The sequence below is a fragment of the Seriola lalandi genome, unplaced genomic scaffold (assembly GCF_002814215.2).
Source record: "Seriola lalandi dorsalis isolate HSWRI2012SDOR001 ecotype SW California unplaced genomic scaffold, Sedor1 jcf7180002054556, whole genome shotgun sequence".
Classification (NCBI taxonomy): domain Eukaryota; kingdom Metazoa; phylum Chordata; class Actinopteri; order Carangiformes; family Carangidae; genus Seriola; species Seriola lalandi.
Window position 1 is genome coordinate 1,446,036 of NW_019525109.1, and position 27,369 is coordinate 1,473,404.

The 27,369-nt window shown below is 42.8% G+C and overlaps 1 protein-coding gene across 2 annotated transcripts in view; it reads left to right on the top strand.

Annotated features, from left to right (window-relative positions):
* The window catches only part of wdpcp (WD repeat containing planar cell polarity effector), a 77,988-nt gene that overhangs the window by 45,486 nt on the left and 5,133 nt on the right, over nt 1-27,369 (top strand). For both annotated transcript variants that reach the window (XM_087176474.1, XM_023415721.2), the window contains exons 12-17: nt 5,039-5,642; nt 9,952-10,140; nt 10,821-10,944; nt 12,182-12,245; nt 19,425-19,524; nt 26,129-26,240. In XM_087176474.1, coding sequence (XP_087032600.1) covers nt 5,039-5,642; nt 9,952-10,140; nt 10,821-10,944; nt 12,182-12,245; nt 19,425-19,524; nt 26,129-26,240 — 1,193 coding nt within the window. The remainder of the gene's footprint in view (nt 1-5,038; nt 5,643-9,951; nt 10,141-10,820; nt 10,945-12,181; nt 12,246-19,424; nt 19,525-26,128; nt 26,241-27,369) is intronic.

Genomic DNA, 27,369 nt, shown 5'->3' on the forward strand with positions numbered 1-27,369 from the left:
ATCACCACCACCGCCACCACCGCCACGTCCTCCTCTCCTCCTTCTCCTTCTCCTTCCTTCCTTCCTTCCTCCACGCTTCAAGAACATTAAAGTCTCTTCGTGGGGCTGCGGCATCGCGCTCTAATGAAAGCGTTTGTTGTCATTTTTCAGATGCGCGGTGTGAAATTAAGCGAGCAGTTTATATAAGAGCCGTGGCAGGAATCAAACGCCGGGCACACATCGGGAGACGCCAGCTACTTCAATCACTTCAAGCTCATATATATGTTCCTTTTGTTCAGTTCGCTATCTGCCGCACTAAGCCAATTTTCTAGCCAGTCTCTCGGCATTTAAAAAAGTCTGATTTCTTTCCCTATGTGGTCTTAATTCATAGCCCCCCACCCCACCCCCCCACCCCCCCTCTCCTCCTCATGCTGATAAATGGAGCCACAGCATGCAGGGGGGTGGAGGGTGGGAATGAGAGGAAAACACATACATAGTTTGTTTTTATGCAACCAGTTAACATTTTTAATGATCCTTCCTTCATGCTTCCCTCTTTAAACCCCCCCAACAAACACACACACACACACACACACACACACACACACACCCTCACACACAAACAAACCATTTGCTGAAATTTAATAATCTAAATGAAATGGCAAAAAAACAGATTTATTTATTTATTTATTTGTATTTTAAGTCACTGTAGCTTTTTTTGGGGGGTTGTTGTTTGTGTCCATGTTTGTGAACACACTTCTTTTGTTTGTGTTTTTTAAGGTCTATGACTATCCTGTTATCTGTCACCAAACAGTTTCTCTGCACTTGTGCGATTTCTTCTGTCTTTTAATTATTATTGACTTCAGCTCTGTGCTGTGCAGCGTTCGTCTGTAGCAAAACAACAAAAACCTAAACACATTGTCCATGAAAGACAACCTTGAATTAAATAATTAGCATAGAAAGAATATGTAATTGCATAGAAATTAAATATTTTATAATCTGCACTTCAACTGTAAGAACACTATGATTAAGAGTAAGAGTGTATTAGAGGTCACTTTACATGTAAAATGGGTAAATTTGTCTATAAAACATAAAAGGCTTCAGTCTTAATGTGCACTAAGGCATGTGCAGTAGAAGGCACATTTTCAGCAATGCACTGGAATCATAATTTGGACCATGAAAGAGTCGGGTATGGAATCCAAAGTGCAGAATTACCCCCAAGCTCCACTGCTTTGTAAAAATCACACAGGAAACACTGCTTCTGCAGTTTCGGGTCGAGTGAAAAAATATTCCCTGCGTACTACAATTATGTTCAACGGTACCAGTTATGACAGTTTAGGTGTGCGGGATATTTTGGTTAGTAATCCTGCTGTGCCCCTGTATTTTCTCACATCAGTACCTCAACTCAACCCCTAATTCACATACCTAAAACTTCCCAGTCACAGTCCTCCCCAGCGCCGCCACCGCCACCCCGTCGAAACACCCCTCATCCCTTCATCCCTCGACTCTCCTTCGAGTCCCTCGGTCTCTCTCTACCCGTCTCTCCCTGTCTTTCTCTGCTCCGTGAGCTGGAAAATTGGCTTCAAAAGGCCACTGCTGTGAACAAGGGCCAGCCACACAGTTGGACCCATCCGCTTTATCTTTCACGCCACGGAGGGGAAAAAAAGGTGCTGGCGAGAGAGAGAGAGAGAGAGAGGAGAAGAATGGAGAAGAATAGTTTTGACCAGTCACTGAAACCAATAACCAGGAGAAAGCTACTTACTAGAGGCCTCTCTCTCTCTCTCTCTCTCTCTCTCTCTCTCTCTCTCTCTCTCTCTCTCTCTCTCCATGTCTCCACCCTCTTTCTCTCTCGCTCTCCTCTTCCTCTGCGCTCTGTCTCTTTACTCACTTCTGTTCCCACTCTTTCTCTTCATCTTTTGTGAATATTTGTCAGTCTGTATCCCTCTCTTTCTGTCTCTTTTTTTTTTTTTTGCACATCCTTTCACTCACTTGCTCACTCCCTCTTTTGACCTTATTCATCATTTTTCTATTTTATGCTTTCAGAACCAGGGAGCACATTGGTACATTCAACTACCTCAATATACTCTGGAGTGTTCACAGCCAAACCAAGCTTTTACTTGAATATATTATGAATTAATATGATGATTTTATTTTAAAATCACAAATACATACTGATTTCAGAATCTCTTTCTGTAAACTTCTTTTAAAATCTGGCTGTTTTAAATTAATGTCTTAAATGACTTAACGACTTTAAATTAATGACTTACTGGTTTAAACATGAGTGCAAATTGTTTCTTTAAAAAAAATGTATAATATATAATGATATAATAATATAAGAGTTTGAAATATAATGAACAGCCTCAGCTAATACAGTGAGATCAGTGCTGAGAGAACTGTCCTCTCACAATCGTCATTTTTCTTTTGTGAATATTGATATTTACACCCGTATTTTTACTTAACATTTGCTGTCGGATCGGTCAGTGCAGAAATCTGAGCGTGCAGGTTAAAGGCAGGTCTCTCAGCTGCTGGTAGACTGTATCATAAATTATCTGATGTTCGTGTGTCTTCATACTTAACTACTTAACTGTTTGCAGTTTAAGAGTTTGTGGCTCTGAAAGATTCAAACCTCATAACCCTGGACATCTTGAGTGTTGTGCTCTAATCTCATAATAGGCTGTGTTGCCTTCAGGTGCCTTTTGCTTGCCTTTACTCAGTCCACATGAAATGGCCTTAAAGGTGACCCGGACTCAAAATGCAGCTGCGCAGGTTCTAATAAATATTGTGACTGTAAATGTGGGACTGAGTGCAGTTTTTGCGGCGTGTTTTCTGTGTTCTGCTGTAGCACGACAGAGATTTATAGACTGCATCCTTTTAAATACTAGACATTCAAAGTCCGGGTGCAGGGTCAAGTTTAGGTGAATATTGGCCTCTAAATATAAAGGCCTTTAAATCTAATGAAAATGAAGGCCTGGACAAATAAACTGTCTACTTTCAGAGATGTATTTACAATATAATGATGATATGATTAAGGAGTTTTTTAAAGATAAATAAAATATCATTCTAGCTCCGAATCCACTGTATAACGTACTGTATCTACCATACTGAATATCACGAACTCCAAATCAATACATTGATGTTTGAGGCCCATTAGCTTCTGTATGAATAAATGCCTTTTATTGATTGTTGTGCTGGAGTGAAAATAACCCGGATATCATTAACTTCATCCAGTTTTTACAGTAAATACCCAGTTGTGTTGCGACTGATTCAGCAGTCACCTGAGCTACAGTTGTGGACGTTTGTTCAGTCTCCCGTATTTGATAAAATAAATACGAGACCAAGCACAAATTTGTTCTCAATTAAATCATTGACTGTTGCAGGTTCAACCAGGCCATGTAGTCTTTACTCTTTGCCTCTGAGCTTTAGCTGATATTCTTTCTCCTTCTCCTTTCCCCTGAGTGTCACCTATCAGGAGACACAGAGCTGAATCAGCTGCACCTCATCCTCAGTGCTGCCATGGTGGCATGCTGGCGCAGCGGGCACTAGCAAGCCGGGCATGGGATGAAAAGCTGAGGAGGATGAGAGGTGGATGTGGGGTCAGGGTTTGTGGAATTGAAGCAGGTCTTGTGACTCATGTGACAGCATTCTGTGGACGGACTCCGTGGACCCTCGCTCGCCATGTGTTTGTGTGCGAGTTTATTTGATGGATGGATCACTTTGTCCCTGCAGAAATGTTGTGCTATCCGGAGAACCGCACCCTCCCAAGGATACCCCCACCTCTTACATGAATTGAGCCCCTCTTGCCTGCTGCCTCAAACAAACACACACACACACACACACACACACAGCACCCACCCCCTGGGGAGCAGCAGGAGCTAGCTCTGGGGGATTATGGAGAGGAAAAAAAGCTTTCAGGAGGACAGTCTTCTGCTTCTTTCCTGCTGTAGACCATGGGCAGGCAAAAAACTCCCTTCCTCCCTCTAAGTCCCTTTTTGGCAATGCCTGCCAAAAACTGGGCCGGGCAGCTTTGCAAAAGGAAAGGAAGGCAGGCAGGCAGCCGATCCCTCTTTCTGTCTACATGGCGAAAAGAAATGGGCTCATTTAGCCAAAGCTGCCACGGTCAATGCAGGGCTCTGATAGAGGCTTTGGTAAGGTGAAATCCCTCCTAAAAAGCTCTGTTAGTGACTGTGGAACTGTTGGACTGCTGTTTAGTACAGCCTGTTGTCTCTTGTCATCCACCTACTGTTCCTGGTTCCTTGTGGGTGTTTTATCGACAGCGCCACCCGTGACACAGCCTATCTCCCTCAATGTCAACGCTGGCTTCCTTAGCACATCTATTGTGCCGACTCCCACCGACTGGTTCTGGTCCAAGAGCGCATAATGTAAATTCTGTATCTGACCCTTGGTCAAATGATTCCAAGCTTTCTTCCTGTATCACCTTCTTTATATTGGGAAAGGCTTGTTTCCTGTCATTCACCACGTCTAGTGTTGAGCTCTTGGCTCCTCACACAGGTAAACAGAGGAGGTTGTTTATCACTGGGTGCTGGGTGCCAAGCCGTGGCATGCTCAGGGAGAAGCCGTTGTTGACCTTGAGTTTAAATGGAGCTGTTATCATTAGCTGTCTTGATTGACAGCCGGGTGTTGATGAGCAAAGTGGAAGGCTCTATTTCCATCTCCAGGGGGTTTGGAGCCTCTGCCATTGTATGACTCATTTCCCTGCCTCTGTTTTTCTCTCACGTGTTCTCTCTCTCTTCTTCCTTACCTTTCTTTTATTCTGAAACATCTTTAACTGACACAAGTCAGCTTCTTCCAATTCCTAAGCAGAAGAACATGTTGAAACGTCAACACAATTAAAGTTGTGTTGTTTATACAGCAGTTAGTGACACTTGCCTGCTGAAGGGATGCTGACTGAATCCTCCTTGTAACCACTCCAATATCAATATGGATTTTTTTCACTCCAGACCCAAAGGCAGATACAGACAAAAAAAAGAGCACATGGATATTCAAAACAACGATGCTCCAGTGTGCACCACTCTCTGAAACTGCTGTCTCTTCTTCTACCCAGGTCCTCAGCTCAGTCCAGACAGAGAGCAACCCCCTGGACTGCCGCTTCAGCCTGCTCCAGCCCTACCAGCTGCTCACAGTGGAGCTACCTGCTGGACCCCAGGGATCCCGAGAAGGGTGCTGGGCTGACACCTGTGTGTACGAATGTGCAAAAGGACGCCTGCACCGCCTTTCTGTCACCCACATCCCGCTGCCATCCGAGTCCATTTCCTGTTCACGTCACCCCTCTGAAACCACTCTCCTCCTGGGCTTAAGTGACTCCTCCTTGGTCCTGTATGACCAACGACGGGGGGTCTCTCACCTGGCCTCCTGCCCTGTGCCACCCAACCTCCTCGCCTGGCACCCTGCCGGGGCCGTGGTCATGGTCGGGGGAGGGCAGGGAGAGCTGATGTGCTTGGATGTGGGCTTGGCACCTGTGAACATGGCACTGTTAGCAGAGGAGGTAGCTTCAGCCGCCACACTAAGACTAGCTCAGCACCTGCGGTGCTCTGGAGGCCTGGAGCGACTGCAGTGGGGGACAGGCCTGGAAGGAGGCCCGGAGGGGACAGATATGCTGATGTTAGCCTTTCACGGGGGACCACTTGCAGCCTTGAGATTCAGACTAGGTAGGTAAAATGGTGATGGGAGTTGGAACAGTTGTGGAATAAGCTAGGGCTACAATTAATAGTTATGTCCTTTGTTGGTAATCTGTCTGTGACAAGTTCTCAAATCCGGGGGGGATGTTTTCAGATCACTGGTTTAGTCCGACCAACAATTCAAAACCTACAAATATTCAATTTACAACGACATAAACCAGAAAAAAAAGCAGAAAATCCTCATGTTTTAGAAGCTGGGAGCAAATGATAAACAACTTATATCAATTATTAAAATGGGATGTTGATTCATTTTGTGTTCACAGTGCTAAAGTGCTAGAAGTTGAATATCTCAGAAGGTTGAAGGAGGGTGAGAAGAGTCTACACCACTCAGCTCATAAAGAGGGAAATCTTTAACAGAAACAGTGAAACTGCATAAATTTACTAGTGTTGTCTCAGAGGGATCCAGTTATACTACTCAAATATGGAAAATGAACAGGTGCATCCAGGGCTGGGCTGCACTGCCCACCCCCACACCCGCAACCTTTTAACAGAACAGGCAGATATATATGAAATTGATGGATTTTCTTTATCAGGAAATATTTAGCCCGTTTAGTTTCTGTCCAGAGTAAACTTAAATTTCTTAAAATTCTACATTACATGCAGTGATTCTAAATATAAAATGATTCACAAACCTTCCTCTCCATCATAGTCATCCTCTCGTAATGACGGTGCCCTCCTCCCCTCCCCTGTTTTGGATCTGACACTGTATCTGAACCCCGCTGTGTAAATGCAGCTGCTGAACGGGTCGTCCTCGTACCTCTTCACTGCTGAGGGAAGTTAATTTGTTGGCGGGCGGGAAGGTTAGCAGGAGTCACGCTCTCAGAGGTCATTCAATAATCGCCCCGGGGCACGAGCCCCCCAGGTGCATTCTGGGATGCATTTTTCCGATAAATCGTTTACAGTGGCTGCGCAGTCCCTCGGGGCCCCCAGATAAAGTTTGCCAATCAAAAATTTTCCGAAGCAGCCACCTCACCTTCTAACACACACACATACCCAAACGTACACACAAACACACTCGTACAGTCTCACACACACTCACACTTTCAGCGTCTTTAATTGTGACTTTGGAAAGAAGATGTGACAGTGGCACGCAGCTCTCTGCTGAAGTTTGAAAGCAGGACTGTGGAGGTGGAGGGAGGAAGGTAGAAGATTGTGTGCATTTAAGTTTGTGTGTGTGTTCGTCTGCGTTTGCCTGTGTGCTCAGGGAAAGGGGAGGGTGTCTTCCAACAATAGCTTCCCCTCCTCTGATCGCCTGCCAAGGTTTTGATGAAGAAAGTCACTGCACGTCTTTTCTGCATGATAATTCTTCCCCCCACACTCACGTGTGTATTCTTCTATTTCTGTGCTTCTATGCACACACACACACACACACACACACACACACACACGCACACACACGCACACTCCAACTCATTTGTTTGTTTGCTTGCGCTCCTTCTCTGTATTGACTTGTTTCATAAGGCCCGCTACATGACAGAAGGAGTGAGTCAGGAGGCGGCGAGGAAGAAAGACTTGGCCGAGCTCCAGGTTCTCTTTTTTCCATAGGAGGCAGCCCTCCCTGGTGCTCCCCCTCCCACCTACACCCCCCCGCCTGCACCGAGTTATCTCATCTGGGCACACGTTGGCCGCGGCTGGGCCTGCACCGGAACAGGCTGCGGAGGGGCAGACCAGGAAATGTGCTGCACAACACAGGGAAATAGTCATTTTTGTAGAGGTGGGAATTTAGTGAAATATTATTGATGTTTTTAAAGGGCAATCACGTAACTCTGTGTACAACTAGTGTTGAAACAAAAAAGACAGAGAAAGAGAAACGAGAGAGAGAGCGAGAGAGACAGCGCCCAGGCTGAAACGTCTTTATTTGATATTTACTTTGGTTACTAAAGCAGAAAATCATTTGCTCAGCACCAGATATCAAGTAACATCAAGGTGGATTCCGCTTCTACTGCTCAAGCTGGTGCTTGCTAATTTGGAGACAGATCTCATTTGTTATTTGTCAAGTCCATACAAGCTGAGTTAAGTTTTAATATAAACTTTATTTTGTATCAACTGTCAATTATTGAGTGATTTGAAATTTTCATTTTTCAAAAGGATACCGATCGCACAAACTTAAAAGTAATTGTGATTTCCTGAATGATTGTCGAGTATAAAACCGTTTTAATGGCTAATTCTTTCATATTTCAGGAAACTGGTCATTATTAATTTGAATTGAACACCACTCATGTTGCTGGTGTGTGAAGACTGCTGTGTGTTCGGCTCATTGTTGTCTTGTGTTTTGTGTCCGACACAGTGATACTGAGCTGAGCTGGTCAAATAAGTTAGTGAAGACAGGTGTGGGAGAGAAGTGACTTGTCCTTGACAACACAGTGATTCATTGTCTCTGCTCAGCGTTGGCTTAGAGCAGACGTTAACGCCCAACTCAAGGAACCCTACACACACACACACACACACACACACACACACACAATCACACATAAACATAGGCACACACAAGCCGCACTACGCCCAGATGATGTATTACCCATATTAACCCACTCTTTAGGGGATTTGGGGGCTTGCTAATTGCCAGCTTGTCATTTTAATTGCTAGGACACCCACACACACACACACACAAACAGACATACACATGCAACTTGTCAATTAATTAGACAAAAGTCAGTGGTGACTTTGCCTGCCTGCAGCCTGGTCTAAACTGACCTGAACCACTACCTATGCAACCAGCTATGTCCAAATTTTGTTTAGTGACTATATAAGCTCAACTAGTATTACCTGTAGCATGTATGTGGAAATGTCAACATTTTCTTCGGCACTTTCAAGATTCAAAATTTGAATTCACAGTGGCGTATAAGGCCAGTTTCAGTCCTCAACATACCTGGTGGCCTGGCTCTGTTCCTCTGTTGGAACATATCAATCTTTCCCAAAACAAGTTGGTAAGTTCTTTCGACTGTTGTACTAAGCACCGCCATGATCAAGTCACAATAGAGCTTAATTACCCACCTGGCATTCAACACCTTCACTTCCCGTATGTGTTCCCTATAAAGTCACAAACACACGCACCTTTGCCCTTTAACACACAGAAGGAGACACCTCCACTGCCGGGAAGGGTACAAAACCTTGTCCTTCCATTATTCAGCAGAGTCCTAATCTGCTCACGCACACACCCATACACACACACACACACACACACACACACACACACACACACACATACACACACACAAAAAACAAAAGCATAATCAATCACCTCCGGTCAAAAGTCATTAACAGTTGTAGTATTCCTCTCATCTTCTGTGGTCACAAAAAAAACAACAGACAGGTAAATTATTGCAACATAAGGGAACATAATGTATGCTCAGTATTTTTCAGATGTATTTAAATATATGGTGATGAGGAAAACCTTGTTTTTATTTTGTCTTTACACACAGACACACACACACTCACACTCACACAGATACAGACACGCCAGGGATTAAACAGACTTCCAGGCTAATTGATTGACAAGTCAATGCCAGTCTAGTGCTGCCTCAGAGTTTAGACCGATCCACTGGACACTTACTTAGCTTAAGTAAGTGCTCCAGGTTATTCTGCATGGTCACACACAGCAAGCACCATTGCACCTTGGAGTACTGAAGGGCTGGAAAATGAGATGAAGGAAAATACTGTATGAAATGTTGTTTCAGCTGCTGCATTTTTGCACATTTAAACACTTAATATAATAAATAAAAAATAAATAACATATACAAATTTGTATCAATATTTGAAATTTACTCTGTCTATACATATAAAGTAAAAAAAAAAACAAAAAAAAAAATCTAATAAATCTAATAATATAATCTAATAAAATAACATATAATATAACACTATAATAAAAACGCACTCCAGATAATAGATGGTGGATTAATGGACAATGCCTAAAAGATTTCCAACATTTTTTGCTTTAAAGTTTGAAGTAAATTTTGATTCTGATTCACTCTTTTATATTGTTGATGGTAGACATGCGTAAGTTCTCTTGGGTCTACTGTGTATTGTTCTTGGCCCAGAAAAAGATCGATGTTTGAATTATTATTGGTAAGTATTAGTGACCACTTTCCCACAGCGAAAGACTTTTGAACCCTACTGTATTTATTGTGTTTATAGACAAACATCAGGTGATACTATACATTCAACTGTTAAGGAGATCAATGAGATCCTGGTGCATTTAACTCTTGATTTTGTTGTTTTTGTCATTATCATTATTTCATGTAACAATAGATTTGCACCAAACTGTGACTCTCTGTGACAGGGGCTCTGACTGGGGGCCAGATGGGTCCAGGGGAACTCCTGCAGCAGCGCCTACTTTGTGGCCAGGTCAGAGAGGCGCTGGGCATCCTGGAGGCCATGGACTGGAGCGTCACGGGAGACGAATGCTACCGAGGCCTGTGTTCTGTCACCAACCACCTGTTGAGGCTGGAGCTGAATGCAGAGAGAGAAGGTGGGTCTGTGGGTCAAACACTTCAGGTTGGAGACGTTTTAGTCCTGCAGATATCTCAGTAAATTTAGAGCTGAGTCAAACCTCAATAGTCAAATTCAAATAACATTTTTTGTCTTTTTTCCTACTGTCTGTGCTCACATATACAGTATTTTAGTCCAATAAAGCTGTTGTCATTTACATGTTTTTCCTCTTTCTGTTGTTAGACAACAGAACAAGTGAAATAGTGACTGAAATGTGGCCCATTAAAAAAAAAAAAGATACTTCCAAGTCGCGCAAGATTTGAGGTTGCGCCAAATCATTTTGAAAGAACAACAGCCAAACGGGAAACGCCAACACTTGACTGGTGCAACTTAAGTCATGTGGCATTCAGCTCACCAATGGTGTAACCTCGTCACTCAGTCACTCAGTCAGCAACAGACATTTGTGTTTATAGGGCTGGCCCCACCCCTGCGGTCTAGCCAAAAATGCTAATTATGTTAGCTAAGGCCTTCAAATTTCATGAGCCACATTAGCATCATGGTTTGTAGTTCTTGTGAGCTAGGCTGCTGACCTACTATGTATATATATATATATATATATATATATATATATATATATATAATGTATGTGTTCTATCATAACCATATGAATATTATTTTCATGTATTCATTTTATTGTGTGTGTTTCTGCTCTGTCTGTAGCCCAACTAGAAGCAGCTCTGGGTGTGTTTTATGCTCCACCTGCCCCTTTCTCTGATGCGGTGATACTGGAGTACAGGGAGCCAATCAGCAAGTACGCCCGACGCTTTTTTCACCACCTCCTCAGGTAACACACCAGCCATCCTGCATTCTGTTGCTGTGGTCCTAATTTGATGTACACAGGGAGAAATTTATCTTGCACGTGTCCTCAAGGGGGTCAAGGGTCAAGGTCAGCTGCTGGAACTGAAAACACCTAAATGTCAAAAGTGGATTTTAGCAGTATGCTCCTCCATCAGGCTACAGAACATATAAAATCAACAAATTAAAAATATAACACGTCTGATCAGTGATCTAAGGCTTCTCCTTGTTGTCATGTCACTCTCATACACACAGTTTTATTTGACTATTTTTACGGCATTACCAGAACATTTCAGTTTATCAACACAGGGTGTAGAATCAGAATGAGAAATAGTCTAAAAATGTTTTTTCAGAAGATGACATCCATTGAAGAGACAATTTAATACCACTCACAAATGCTATTTTAAAAATTCTAAAAAGGAAATTGCTTTTGAATTTCATTGCAAACACACACACACACTCACACACACACACACACACACACACACACACACACTAATGCAGCTTTGAGTCATTCATAAGGCAAAGCACCATACATGCACCTGTTTAGACTGTTGTTTCATTTTCCCTTCTGCCATGAGAGCCTTTTGAAATGCCTGTTTGACTGAAATAGACCCTGTTGTTCCCACACACTGCTGCTTACTGCTCTCCATCCTGCAATTACCTCCAGTTCCCTCTCTCTCTTTCTCTTCCTCTTCCTCTGTAGCAGAGCTGGAGCGTTGTTTGGCATCCCTCCTTCTCTCCTCTCTTATCACCTACCTGCATTCTTTTTCTCTCCGTCAACATCAAATGAAGGAAGCACCCCCCCCCTCCATACACAGACGCACACACACACACACACACACACACACACACACACACACACACCTCCTCTCTCTGCTCGTGTTTGTTTGTTTCATGTTGGCTCTAGACAGGGAAAGTTGAGGTGTTTTGTACTGGGAGATACAGCTCTCTCTCTCCAAGCTTTAATTCTGGATAATAGGAAGAGGCCTCGCTACACGCAGTTCAATTATTGACAGTTTTATATGTGTGTATGTGAGTGTGTGTGTGTGTGGTGTGGATTGGGGTGTGTGCATGCATACAGACTGAAGGTCTGTGTGTACTAGTGACCTATACATCTGTACATTTTTATTTAAAGTTTATATTTTCAGATTGATGATTGTGTAGCTTTTTTGTCAGCGTGTTGTCATGTTTCCTTTTTAACTGTCTCCATGTTCTATCTGCAGACACCAGCGCTTTGAGAAGGCCTTCCTCCTCGCTGTAGATCTGGAAGACAGAGATTTATTCATGGTGAGTGGAAAGCAAGCTGAAAGAATGTGATGCATACTTTGACAAAAGGCTTACTAACATTATACTAAAACACATCATGGTTTTTTTTAAGTCTGTCATTCAAGGAATTTGTAATCTTGTGAAGACAAATTACCAGATAATATGATGAAAGAATGGATGGAGAGTCTGTTAAAGCCAAACACTGGAAGAAGAGACGTAAACAAGACAATGATATAAATCTAGTATATGGGTGGACTGTTTTTTTCCCAGGGTGACCATGTGCCTTGTGCTTTCCTCATGTGGACACATGGGGGATGTGATCATACACAACAAAACAACAGGTGAAATGCTATTTTAACATGCTAGAATTAAATCCCTCTTTCAGTACCATGGATAGCACCACTTGGCCTGGCATGCCAAAACACTTATTTATAAACTTAATAGAAAATAATCTCAAAATGCAACAGCACAACATGCTACCTAAAAATAAATAGGCTTTTGCCACAGGAGCACGAGCGCTGACAGTGAAAGTCCATTTCTGATTTAATGGTGTTTGCACTATAGACTCTTCCATAGTCTGACTGACCATCAGGAGCACCGGGAGACATCCCTGTGGGTCACCACATCCGTGAGCCAGTTAAAAATTTTAAAAAAATCGGAGCGGCCAGCAACCAGAAATGAGACTTGCTTAAACTTACTGCAGCACGTCAGCACAGCAACACAAGCCTGGTAAAGAAATAAAAGACTCAGGTGGCCAATCAAGGGTGTAACTTCACCACTCACTCACTCACTCACTCACTCACTCACTCACTCACTCACTCACTCACTCACTCACTCACTCTTGTCTTTCTATGGTTGAATGGACAAATTTTGCTGTTTAAGGGTTAAGTGTGTGTGTGTGTGTGTGTGTGTGTGTGTGTGTGTGTGTGTGTGTGTGTGTGTGTGTTGCATGTCAGAGAGCAGGTGTGATCTCAGTGTGGGCCCCTAACTTTTCACAGCCTCCATGGCCTCGCTCTAACTCGCTCTTTCTTCCACTCCACTCTGAAATGCTCTTCTGTGTGTTTGACCCCCTTTTTCATGGGGGCCCCCTTTTGCTCCATGCTTCACCAACACCCTAGACATTAATACAGACCCCCATACACACACACACACACACACACACACGCACACACACACACACACACACACACACACACACACATTCACACTCCTTGCTTCCTCAATCACACTGATAGCACTGGTTCCAATTCCCTCCCCACTAAGTAGTGCTGCTGGGAAGCCGAATTGAAAAGGTGGAGTCGAGCCTGTGGACCTTGAAAGAGCGCAAGGGAAGGGGGGGGGGGTCAGAGAGGAGAGGAGGGGGTCGTGGTGGAGATGGAAAGCTATATGACAAATGCAAAACAAGAGAAAAGGTGAAAGAGAAAAGACAAGTCTTGCTTTGTCACTTTGGAAGTGTCGAGAAATGAGTAAGGACAGAAACGAGAGCTGGAATTGTATTAATCCCCCAGAGCTTCATGTACATTCATACATGTAAAGATACTTTGTCAAAATCCTTCATGTAAATAATTTATATGTCCAACAGTTAGTGGAGCTTTGTCATAAACATTTATTCACACGTGACTATGCACAAACTAAAGACTTTTGTTCATTCATTCATTCATTCATTCATTCAAGTTTTTATCACAAATATTCATATGAAGAGAATAAGATTTACATGTCAGGAACATTTAAATCCTTTCGATGTTTTGTGCCAAATTATTGACCATAGAGTAAGAAATGTTGCATGTGACACAATGAGAGATGATTTGTATAATTTTCAGTGGTGTGTGATGTAAAATAAGCCGCCATGTGAGGCACAATAAATTAAAGAACGTTACTTCACAGGAAGTCACAGAAATGATTTGCATGACTGCAGCGTTTCCTTTGATGACATCACTCCAACTTCCCTGTTTGGGTGAAGTTGGTGTGATGTTATCCAGATACGGTGCGTCCCTGTCCAGTGGTTCGTCACACTGCACGACCAAAACTACCACCTCTCCAATTTTCTCGTTCTCTTCAGTTCTCCTGCTGCTCCGACTCTGCTGATGCAGATGTTTTCTGATTTCCTGTTTTGAAATAAAAACCACGTGTGTAGTGTTGATACTGAACAGGCGACATCTTTCTTCCGTTTTACACATTATCATTAACTTGTAAAAATATTATTACTGCAGGTGAATTGGCTGGAACTTCACGCATGTCTTGAATCACACATATGATTTCATTTGATCTTATACATATATTTTATTTAAACAAACATAAGAGACAGATTTTGATAATTGCAAATACTTCTCATCATAGATCTGTAACAAAGTTAATGCACTTTAAGCACTTTTTTTTTTTGCCTCAGTGACCAAGAGAGCAGCGACTCATCGTTTGAAAGGACCAAAAGAGAGAAGAGAAAGAAAAAGAGGACGTTGACATTTCACCCCTCGCTCTAATTAGGACGTGTTGTTGCTTTAACCTGCTGGTTGGCTGATTGAGTCGAGGTGGAGGGGGTTAATGAGGGCAACCCCCACCTTCGCCGAACTCTTTCTAACTTCCAAACTTGCCCACAGAGCTCAATAACGCGTCATCGACTTTGTAAAATGCACACACACACACACACACATAAATAACATGCACACCCTTGCCTCTTCTGGAACTGCCCAGCATGATATACCCCCCTCTATCACCAGACCCCCAACCCCTCTAGTCCCATTGTTTCCCAGCTAACAATAGAGGCCCTCCAAGCCTTTTCTTTTCCAAAAAGAAACCTTTTGTTAAAATGAAACACTTTAGTGTCGGGTTAAATTGAGGGGGAGGAGGAGTTGGTGGTAGGGGGTGTTTTGGCGGAGGTGGAGGTTGGGGGTGTATGTAGAGATGGTGGTAGTGGGGGGTTACTTAGTCGTTTGCATTTTTTTTTTTTTTTTTTTTTTTTGCCATAATTGGTGCTGTTCTGTAGCTCCCTAATTAGCCTTTGATAATGAGTTGATAATGTAACCAATTAGGTCATTCGTCAGCCAAGTCAAGCCTGACGACAAGTTTTTTTTTTTTTTCTTCACCTCCCCCCCCCTTTTTTTTTCTTCTTTTTCTTCCTGGGTTTTTGGCTCTTGATGTAGCTTGTTAATTAAATCAAATTGTGTGATAGCTGAATCTGATGCCGGCTCTTTTGTTCCCCAATGAGGGCTTGTACTGTTTCTTGTTAGATACGCTAGCAGTAAGGCAAGCTGCGTCTGCTGGGTTCACCCCCTTATCTTCCTCCGCTATCTGACGCAGGGCTTGGTGGCCCTGGAGGAGGAGGAGGGGGAATCGCACATCTTTGGCAATAAGCTCATTGTTGTTGCTCAGATGAGTAATTAGCGTTATGAAAACGTTAAGTCCTTAACACCTATCTGATAGAAGTGTTAGTCAAACACAATGCTCCTGGATAACAGGTGTGTGTGTGTGTGTGTGTGTGTGTGTGTGGATGTGAGCTCAAGTCCAGGGATTATGCCTATGTTAATTAGTGAATGTATATTTTCATGTTTGCACGCCTGTGCCTATGTGGATATGTGTCCAGTCTCTTTGTCAATATTTGATTTGACGGTTTGTTGGCAAAGGTTAAAGAAAAATTCCACCCTAAAAGATTATAATACCTACAGCAGTTGCTTTGAATTTTACATTACCAATTGTTATTGGTGTTTATTGGCATTTTTCTTGTTCCTGGGGATGAATGACTACATGCAGATGATGTGACCAGTGGCTGCAAGGAGACTGATAGCAGAAAACAACAGTAATCACCGGGATTTAATGTCGGTCCCTCAGGAGACAGCAGAGGCTTCTCTGTAGAGTCACCTATTTTACAATTAAGCAACGAGGAGTTCAGTTTAGTTGTCAAGTATTTAGGAGATTTCCCCTTGCAGGTTTTGTCTATTTAGGAGAATTTAAACCTAACTGCAATTTTCACATCTATCAAAGGCCAACTGTGTCATTTTAGGAAAAAGAAAAAAATCTAGTACTGGTTTATTATTTGTAATATTTTTTTTAAACTGTGGGAATTCAGTATATAGTGCATACATTTTTAGAATTTAGACACGATTGCTAAAGAGATAAGAGATGTTGATTGCTCTTTTGTTTCTTATACATGAGCAAATCCCTGACTGCTAGCAAGAAAGCCATCATGTGGACGTGGCTGCAGGCAAACCCTCCAACAACTGGCCTGCAACGGCAATGACAAAAACTACATGGAGAAGTCGACCTTTATGTTCGAACTATAATATGGATAGCTTATGCATAGAACTGGAAAAAAACTGCATACTTAGCATACCGCTGTCTCTTCATAAAGTCTGTGTGCTGCAGTTTCTCACACAAGACACTGAGCTTCTACTTTTATATAATAAGTTTGAGTGTGCACTTAATGCCTGGAGAAAAAAAAAAGAAAAAGTGCAGACCACACTGTATGTTCAGGTGTGTCCTTTTCATCGATCATGTTTGACAATAACCCACTGACTGCAAACACATAGACATGAGCCAGTTAACCTAATCCCTCATTTATTTGGAGGTAACCCAAATATCAGTCAATATTGGGCTCTTAGCGTCCACCACCACCCCACCCCCCTCCTACCCTCTACTCCCCAAAAATGGCCCACTAAAACGCCCCTCTTTATCAGTGTGGTTAGCTGGCGCGCTGCAACCCCTAAAGCTCTTATATAAATAAGATTAGTGTCGCGTTTGAGCGTTGGGGAATAAGAGGTGTAATATCTGATGGTTTTATATGCAGTATTATTGTTATCCCTTCTTAGTCGGGCTGATACTCCTCTCTCTCTCTCTCTCTCTCTCTCTCTCTGTCTCTCCCTCTCCCTAGTTCTCAGTTTGTCTCTCTCTCATTTCACATTTGTTCATTCGTTTATTCTTTCTCTGGGTGTTTCTCTCTCCAGATTCAGACAGTATTATGAGGAGCTAAGCTGGAATAAAGCGCCCCAGCATCAAATGTTCATATTGTTCTGTTCTGTCTGTCATATAATCTCTCTCACTCACTCACTCACTCACTCACACACACACACACACACACACACACACACACACACACACACACACACACATGAAAACCCTTGTTGTTAATTTTGCCTTCCTCTAGTCTTTTATGTCTTGTTCACCCTCTCTCGGTGTCTCTCTGCCCTTTTCTTCTTTCTTTTTCTCTCTCACTCACACACCTCACTATCATTTCACTGTACTGCCTCCTCTCCTCCTCGCCCGTTTAATCTTCCGCTGCTCTGTTTGTTATCAATTAGGAAGCCTCACTCGTATCTAATTGAGGGGCCATGTCCTCGTTCACAGCGGCTGAATTAGCCACCTCAGTCCTGGGAGCCGATTTAGGTTCTTTTGAGGCCATTTTGTTGTCGGCCATTTTCACATTTCCTCCTAACTCCTCGCCACAGAGGGCAGGCACCACACTATAATTACCCAATCTGTTCCCATTCATACTCTTCAATTTCAGCACCTCTCTCTCTCTCATTCTCTTTTACTCCCCCCTCTCTCTGCTTCAATCCCTCGCTGCTCCCCACCTCTTCTGGAAACCACCACCCTCCTCTTTTTTTTTTTTTCTCTGGGGTACAAAAGCTGGGTTACAATATGGGGGTATTAAGGCCGGGTGCAGGCTCAGCTGGGGGCTGGCTTTAGCCATCTGAGGGTTATCCATGGCGAGCCCTGAGTCACGGCACTGATGTCCTGTGATGTCGCTGAGGCGGAAGACTTTCCTTAACACGCTGTACCCTTTGATGGGCCCTGAGGCCCTGCACTCGGCCCAAGGAAACCTTGCGACCCTGAGTAGCCCCTTGTTGGGTGCCAGGATGAGGGTTTGATTCAATCACAATCATTTTAAGAAGTTGAATGTTTGGTTGTTTAGTCAGTGTCTTACAAAGTATAATTGTAATTGTTCTCTGCCGTTGTGGGGCGTTCAAATCACTGACCTTTCTGGTCAAGACAAACGACCATTCTGTAACGAATGATGGCCAGTGACACTGTTTAAATATCATCTGAGCAAAAGGCCTCAGCTAGTGTGTGTCCTCCAGGATACACTCTTTTAATTTTAAAATAATCCAATGTAACATTAAGAACGGTATGTTTTTGTCCTAATTCAAAAAGAACCAAATCCACTTTTCTATCATGTGTGCATGTGTAGATGAGAAGATGAGCTGCTCTCCACGTTCACACGTTATCGACAATCACAGCAGTGCGGTTTTGCTTTTTTCATCTGTGAGCGTCTTCTCTATTTCCTTTGTGTATCGCATTGTAGAAGAATGATGTCCGTCAACAGCACACTCAAATATCAGATGTTTACAGTATGCTCACTTTTTATTCCTCCGGTGTATTTCATTTCTTTGTCTTGTCCAGTGTGAACGCACAACATGATCAAAACCTGCTCACAACGAGCACATTATAGATTTGGGACACAGTGCAGATCCCTCACAGAACAATCCAGATTTTAATTGAATTGAATCTCATTTATTTAAGACGACAGTTTTGAGAATTGATTTCTGTTTTACAGTTATTCAAATAGATGAATTGACCTCAGCTTTGCTCGTAGCCCAGAGCCCCTTAAAACAGGAACAGCTGTCTGATGCAGTGTGGTTATTAATGAATAGTATGGCAGCCTTGAGCTTTAAATCAGCCACCCTCAGACATCATTTACCAATATTATCTCTCTTTATGGCCGTGCGAGACTCAAACAGAGAGATGCAGAGGATACATGCTGTTTCCAATATTGTCACAGGCTGATATAGTAATATGCTCGGCTGGATATGTTTCTCTGTAAAGAGAGAATACCAGCGTCTCTGAAAGGTGAATAGTCCCTCGCCTTCTCTTCCACTTTTGAAATGACAGATAACATCCTCCCTAGTTCAAAACCGGAGAGACGAGGGTGTGGGAGAGGGGGGAAGGGGGGAGAGTGGGGGGGGTGCAAGGAGGCTGATTTCAAAGTTTTTTGAGGAACCGGCATTTCATCCAACCGGTGCTCTTTCTGATGTTGGGCTTCAAACGACGACTCATTTTTTTTTTTGTGTCATTTCATCTGTTTCTTCCTTCAGCAGCCAAAACACCGCCTCCACCCTCCGAAAAAAAAAAAAAAAACCCTATTGTCATCGGAGCCTAGATTCATTTTAGATTAACGTTCACGTTTCTTTCTTTCTTGCATTACCTTCAAAGGACCTCCATTATGTTGCCAGCGATAAGGGCGAGGTGGTGCTAGCGGACGTGGCCAAGAGGAAAGCTAATGAAATCGAGGCCCAGGCCATCGCAGGCAACGGTAAGAAAATAATCATGATGTCCAAACCAAAAAGACACCAAATGTGACTCGTTATTTCTCATTTCTTACATCTGAAACGGGAGCTGGATACCTGATAACCTCAGTAACTCACCCACTCCGACACACATTTCTGACATCTAACACCAGGCATTTTCTCAGGCTCTCACCCTCCTTTAATAGCACCAAGGAGAATTAAATCAGATCATGTTTGACAGAGTAATATTCATGTAAAACTCACACAACCTGTTGCCTTTTTTTTTTTAAAGACAATATTATCTATAGTGGTGATCAAAAATGAGATAGTGAAGTTTTGATTACATGTTTGTAAAAAGTAAAAGTGACTCTAACCTTTTACGTAATCACTGTCAGCACAAAAGCTAGACTTATTCTTCAAAAGTAACTTATATTTTTGGATGTAGATGGTTCTAGATGAAGAGTTTTCTCCACCCAGTTGAATAGAAAGTGTTGTGATATGAAGTGTAAAGTGTTGCTAAACAAAGTCTGCAACATCAGCCTAATGAAATACGTTACACACAAGTTTTTTTTGAGGAACCAGCAAGGGGAGGAAAACCAGCGAAGGCCCAGTTTTTTGTCATTACTTCAGGCTGTGCTGCTGCCCTTTGACAAAAACTCCCGAAAGCACATACCAGAGGGGATCAAGCCGAGTTCCTCATTATACACACACACACACACAATTCCTCACAGAGGCTTTAAGAGCCAACGGGTGAGCAGAAAACATTCAAATTTGTGAGGGAACTAGATGAACATGTCTGATGAGTCCTTCATTGGTGCTTAAAACACACCAGAAGGCTGTGTGTGTTTATATATGTATGTGTGTGTGTGTGTGTGTGTGTGTGTGTGTGTGTGTTTGTGTGTGTGTGTGTGTGTGCGCTCACAGACAACCAAATGAGGCGAGAGAGGTATTTAACTCCACTGTATAAGGTCAAACCCCTAAGGCTGAGTGTCTGTGTGTTTGTGGGTGAATGAAAATGAGCGTTTGTGTAACTGTGAGGCCTGTTTGCATGCAATTTCTTTCTTTTTTTTTCCTAATGTGATGCCCAACACGCACACTCCTCCTCATAAGCCTCTTAATTATGTCCTCGATGATTTACCTCCATCACCTGCAGCATGTCCTATCCTTGTACAACAGCACAGCAGAGAAAGATGGAGGAAGGGACAGACGAGTGAAAGAAAAAAGGAGGGATGACAGCAGAAAAAGAATAAGGAGGTGGAGGGCAAAAATGAAGAGGGAGAGGAAGAAAAGCAATGGAAGGAAGGTGGAATGAAAGGATAAGGGGATAAAATGAATGAATTGGAAGGGGAAGGAGGTGAAGGAAAGAAAATAAATGAATTAAGAAAATGAAAAATGAAAGAAGAATATGAATGAGTAAAGAAACACATGAAAATTAAAGGATGCATGAATATTGCGAACCTCCCAGTTTTCTTCCATTCGCAGGTTTTGTCTCTTAACGTTCGACTGTTTCAAACATAATCCAGAAGTCTCTTTCCTGAAACTTCCATCCCGTTATAACGTTTCTTTCCAAAGGTGGGAATGCACGTCCACGTTTATTCACATGGTCTGACATCAACGCAGATACCAGATAAAAAATATGAATCTAACGTTACATTCTGCATCAGCTATCTTACCACCAGCGTACAACCAGCCGCCTGCAGTATGTGTTGCTGCAGTATTAGCCTGATGTTTCTGCGGTGAGACAACACTTCACAAATCTGGCCAGTGTGTAATAGTGACACTAAAATCAAACGAGTCTCCTCTGTGAGTCCGTGTTTTGGAGGAAAAACTATTGTACACGGAGTCTAATCGGTTTCTTTAATTCACCTGAATGCGAATAAATATGCATTTGATACATTGAAATAACAGCTATAGCTACTAAATCTTACACACTTTATTTTTCACGAGGCAGAACATTAGACTAATAAGCTTAATTTATTGATATTGATGTGAATGAAAGATTAACTGGGAGAACAGGACTCCTGATATTGACGTGATCCCACAGCAACAGAAACACTCAGCCCACCTGTGGTTGTACAGTGGTCTTACAGAGTGAAGGTTCTTCCCTCACAAAGGATCTTTGGCAGAGTACGGTCGCTGGCTTACAGAGAGTTCTGCAGAGTTAATAGAGATAATGAAATGATTTGTAGATAGCTCCCTTTCTTTCACAAACACAGATACTCACACACACATTCACATGAGCCATCAGCATGTTACATGATAGATGGTTTGATTGAGGTTGTTTGGAAACACAATCGAGGAGGATATTGACACTGTGTTACAGTCAGTGGTGATGACGGTTAAACTGATGCCTGTCTCTAAGTGTGTGTGTGTGTGTGTGTGTGTGTGTGTGTGTGTGTGTGTGTGTGTGTGTTTGTGTGTGTGTGTATTTGTGTGTGCTGTACAGTTGTGTGTCAACGTTCAGACATGCAGACAGAGCATATTAACAGAGCAGAAAAGCCAGTTCATAAATAATGAGTGACTTGCTTCAAGCAGAGGGCTCCAGTGAACAGGTGTCTCGCTTTACACACACACACACACACACACACACACACACACACACAGCCACTGGCATGGTCGTCACACACCACCAGGATCAGCTGTGGCTCTCGAAGACACGCACGTGTACAAACATGTCAAGTTATACAAACATACATTTTACTTGTATTTACTGGTTTTCTTTTCTAGTTGACATGTTTTTATCAGCGAACGAATGTTGATGAAACGGGAGCTTGTGACATCGAGCAGAGAGCAGCGTTTTGTTTTAAGGCACTGTCACTGATCTGCTTTGCTAAAATGGTGGAAAGAAACTACAGAAAGAGCTAACGTGTTACTTTTCAGATTAAGATTTAAAAAGACATTTCACACATTGTTCGGGATTTAACCAGTGATTCCCAACTTTTTGTCTCGTGACTCCTAACACCTAAACAGTCATGTCATGTTTCAGAAACCCCCCCCCCTCATAAACTTCTCAATCTCCAGGTGTTTTAGGCCCAAAGAAGGTAAATTATCTAAAATGTCACCAAAAAGCAAAGATTAGACAAAAAACAGTACAAATTAGTTTTTATTTTCTGTCCTACCCCAATAATCATGTCACAACCCCTCAGACTTACCTTGTAACCCTTTGGACGGGCCCGACCCATCCACTGGGAACCAGTATATAAAGACTTTTCTACCTGTAAGACGGTAAATATCCAGGTGAAGCTGAGAAACAATTTCATATTCAGGCTGTTAAAACATTGTTCTTCAAGCAAACAATAATTGAATATGTTCTCTGATAAATATTTGCTCCGTTATGTTGTTATGAAGTCAGTATCAGCATTAAAACTCAGTAGTGAATTCACAATTACTGCATATTAATCAGATTGATACCTGCTGTTGGCACTTTTCAGATTTATTTATGACTCAAAACCGCATTTTTGAAAAGTGGTGAGTCCTCCCACACAGACTTTAAAAACACAAGTTCCCACGGTGCAGCGACGGTAACCTTGAGCCCAGACTAACAAATATTCTGTTTGAACACACACAAGAGACTGAAATGTGTTTGTTCTCAGCCATAGTCACACAGTACAGATCAAATTCAGAATGGCCCTCGGAGACATATGTGTTTGTGTAAATATGTGTACTGTATGTGTGCAGTCGGGTGACACGAGGGGGTGGGGGGGGGGGTGGCGGGTCACACCGAGTCCTGCGTGAACCAACCATCTGAAGTAATCAGTTGTTAAACAGAAATGCGAGAGCAGCTTGTTTTGTTCATGTAACGCAGTCGTTCCCTACAGCGACCTCAGAGTCACAACACATCCTGATGTTTCACTGCACAAACACTGAATGACCTGCATCAGGTCAACCCCTTGTTATGGAGGCAAATACACACATTTACTGCACGCACACACACACACGAACTCAAACACACATTACGTTTCAGTCTCTGAAATTAGTTGTAAAGATATATTTCACCACTGTCTTTAGCTGATCTTATTATAAGTGGTACGTAATTATTAGATAATATTGATACTTAATGAATCTTCCTGATCTGATTAGTTAACAGTCCTGCTAATCTCTCAACCACGCTGTCACCTAAGAATTGGCACCTAACTTACAGTAATTCTTCTAAAGCTCCATTGATACCCACATAAAATCATTTTAAGTAAATAATAATCCTCTGATAAAGTTATAGTGCAGTTGTGAGCAGTTTGCAGTGCCAGCAGATTAATATCGTGTTGTTGTGGGTGATGCAGCAGGTCGTACACTTCACACTGTAGGAGGAATTAACGCTCATGTGATCACTGAAAACTTTATTTAAACAGTAAATAACAAAATATGTACAACAAAATAAAAAAACACATTTTGCACAACTGTTTATTTTTATATTTGTCCTGGTGGTGTGTGACGACCATGCCAGTGGCTGTGTGTGTGTGTGTGTGTGTGTGTGTGTGTGTGTGTGTGTCTGTAGGCTCGTCTGCGAGGCTTTGCCACCTACGGTTACCCGCTGACACCTTTTGCAGAGACATTCGTGTTTGCTCACAGTGGCATAATTCCATCTTAAATCAATAAGTGCGGAGTTCAGATACAGGTGGGAGCTTGGAGAAGTCCTGCTGCTTCTTTTGCATTGAAAGGAGCCTGTTGAGGTGATTCATGCAACTGCTCAGGATCCCTCCTGGAGGTGGAGATTAGACATCCCACCTGGTTTGTTATCCACCAGGAGGAGTTGGACGTCTGGGCTTCCTGTTTTAACCTCCCGCCACCAACATCACCCAAATGTGGATAAATAGCAGAAGATTGACTGAACGAGGAAGACATGAGTGGACTGTGTTCACACAGTCTGACATTGTCACACCTCTAAACCTTCAGCCTCTCAGTAGCTCTGTTGAAACAGTGGGGGTGAAATGCCTTGCTCAAGGGCAGCTTTGACAGTAGTAGCTGCCAGTGAGGAAATCATTCCTCGTGTCACATGACAGTGTGGTTTTTGCACTTGGGTTTTTGTACAGATTAAATAAACAGGATATAACGTCTTAATTAGTGAACTGGAGGAGCTGGTGGACAGATTTAGTTTCCTTTGTTCCCTTCTTTCCCGTCTTTGTGCCAAGCTGAGGTGGCCTGCTGCTCGCTGTAGGAGTGAGAGAGGTATCGACCTTCTCATCATCTCATCCAAAATATCAAAACTTTCCCTTTAACTCGAGGTCGATGGGTTTTAGTTCTGGTCCTCAGGACTTGAGCCATTTAACTTGAGGTCATTTTGTACCTGCAGAAAAACCATCCAGCTGTTCTAAAAACAGCTGATGTAGGCCATCGCCACCCTGGTTTATCACATTTCACTTTGAGAAAATCGTAGAAATGAGCTGATTTGCATTTGAAAGAGGAAACATTGGAAAGAGCAGCACATCTCATGCTATTGTCTGAACGATTTTTCACTTGTTTTCTAAAGAAAATGACTCAATACCAGATGGAGTGGCTCTTTAAGGTGCGTGTCTTTTACCAGCGTCAGTCTTGGACTTGGAATCAGATCGGGCAGAGCCTCCGTATTTCTATGCACCTCTTCTCGTATTTATGTGTATCCATTGTAAACCCCGATAAACAGAGATTCTGCCGTTGCTTGGGCACACACACATACACATAAGCACAATGGAGAACACACATTTCAGCTTAGAAATGGTTCCTTTTATAACTGCGTTGGAAATCGCTCGTAGCTGTCTGGCTGACAAGTGTGTTGATTTGGATAGATACGGCATTGTGAGAGGCAGAGTAGCGAACAAGTGCGAGGGAAGGCCTCTTTCTCTTCCTCTCTATCTCTTTTTCTTTTGAGGAGCGTCTTGCCAAGAGGAGAAGCCAAGTTGGTTGCCTGATCGTTCTGTCTCCCCCACACAAAGGCTGATGTGACTGTAGGGCCTTTCAATGGGCAAAGAGACAAGAGCTTTATCTGAAGATCCACTTCTCCACCTCCTCTCTCCCTCTCTCTCCCTGTCTCTCTCTCTGTCTCTCTCTCTCTTTTCTCGGTCGTTATGATAAAAGCCTGTTAGCTCCGGTGTGTTGAAGGAACGCAGCGTTTGTTTCTGCTCTCCCTCTCGGCTCGGTCGCTCGCTCTGTTCACACATCCTCCATTAGTGTTTGACTTCTCGTATCAATTCAGAAACTTCACTGGAATAACATGTTTGTCAGAAACTAGACTGTCAAATTAGCAAAAACCTACACCCACATGCACATGGCTGTTTACACAAACCATAGAGATGATAAATTAGAAGGCTTACAGTCGTACTGCAGACGCTGTAACTGGACTGTTCAGACGCTGAGCAACAGAAAAAGACTCTTTAGTGTCAAACACAAAATAGATCTCTCCAAAATTAAAATTAATTGTGAATATAAAAAGCAGTATACTTGTTTGCAGCTGTCTGAAAAAGTGATGCAGTGTCCTAAAAGAATATTGATCACTTCCAAGTGGAGTTCATATTTTTTACAGGCTCTGTAAAGGAAAATCCAGCTAAAATTTTCAGATAAATGACAACTGTTGCTCTTGCTCATCCTTATCCCTCTTTGTGTGTGTGTGTGTGTGTGTGTGTGTGTGTGTGTGTGTGTGTGTGTGTGTGTGTTTCTTAGACGATCCTCTGAGAGGTAGCAATGGCGTGTGTGGTTCCAGCCTCGGCGACAGACGGACTGAGAGGAACCAAAGTGTGACAGGACCGTCGCTCTCAAGCTCTACCACAACACAGTGAGTGTACTGTGTGTGTGTGTGTGTGTGTGTGTGTGTGTGTGTGTGGGGCATATTATCCCCCTTTTAAGTTGATACGATACAGAGCAACATTAGCATTCATTTGGAGTCCAATATTCACTCTCATGTAGTCGTGTTTTGTGGAAAGTATCTGGCTGTTTTCCTGCTAAATGCTCAGCGGCTCTCTACCTGTGTCTGTCTGCTGTGTGGTGCTGAGCAGGTTGTGGACGGTGGGTTGGTAGAGCTGCCTGGTGAGGCTGAAAACGACTACGAGAGCGGGGAGAGTAAAGTTGAACGATAAGCTGAAACTCGTGAATCTGAAGATGTAGGTGATAAGTCTCTGTAGGTTCATCACTGTGACATATATTCATAAAGTCACATTGTTTCATATTGATTCTAGTTGCCGAGAATAAATAGAATAAATAAATAAAAACATTTAGTTCAGCTCATTAAAAATAAGGCCTCCAGACTCAATTTGTGTTTGGAGGATTCTTTTCTTTTTTAACTTCCACTCATTCATGTCGTCTCCCATGGTGATTCACTATTGTCTCTATATGAATTATATGAGAGTGTCTGTGGCAAAAATGACCCAGCTGCAGCCTTAAAGCCTTCACACTCCCTGTGACATTTCAAATGTCAAAGCCACATCAGTTCCGGGTCTTACGCCGCCAGAGATCCCAACGCTGAAACCCGGAGCCACATTTAAAACGCCACCGGAGTCCATTTTCACCACGGTTCAGTCTCTGGTGTGCAGACCAAAACTCACTGTTTCAGAGTGATTGTTTAATACACTGGTGTACTTGAATGATATGTTGAAACAGTGTGACTAAAGACACCCTGAAAGCATTTCTCTCTTTGTCCCTGCCTGTCTCACACACACACACACACACACACACACACACAAACAGATACATACAAATATAGCCATCCACATCTCTATTATTCTAGGATGGGTGGTGGTGGTGGTTGGGGGGGGGGAGTGATGGAGGGGCATTCCTTGTCATACCCCAACTAACATATTGGAGTATTTATATGGGATTTGTGTGCATTAGATAAAAAAGGCGCTCTTGTTCTTTTCATCCTCATAGGCTTTTCATGGCTGTTTGACTGTAACACTGATGACTCTCTG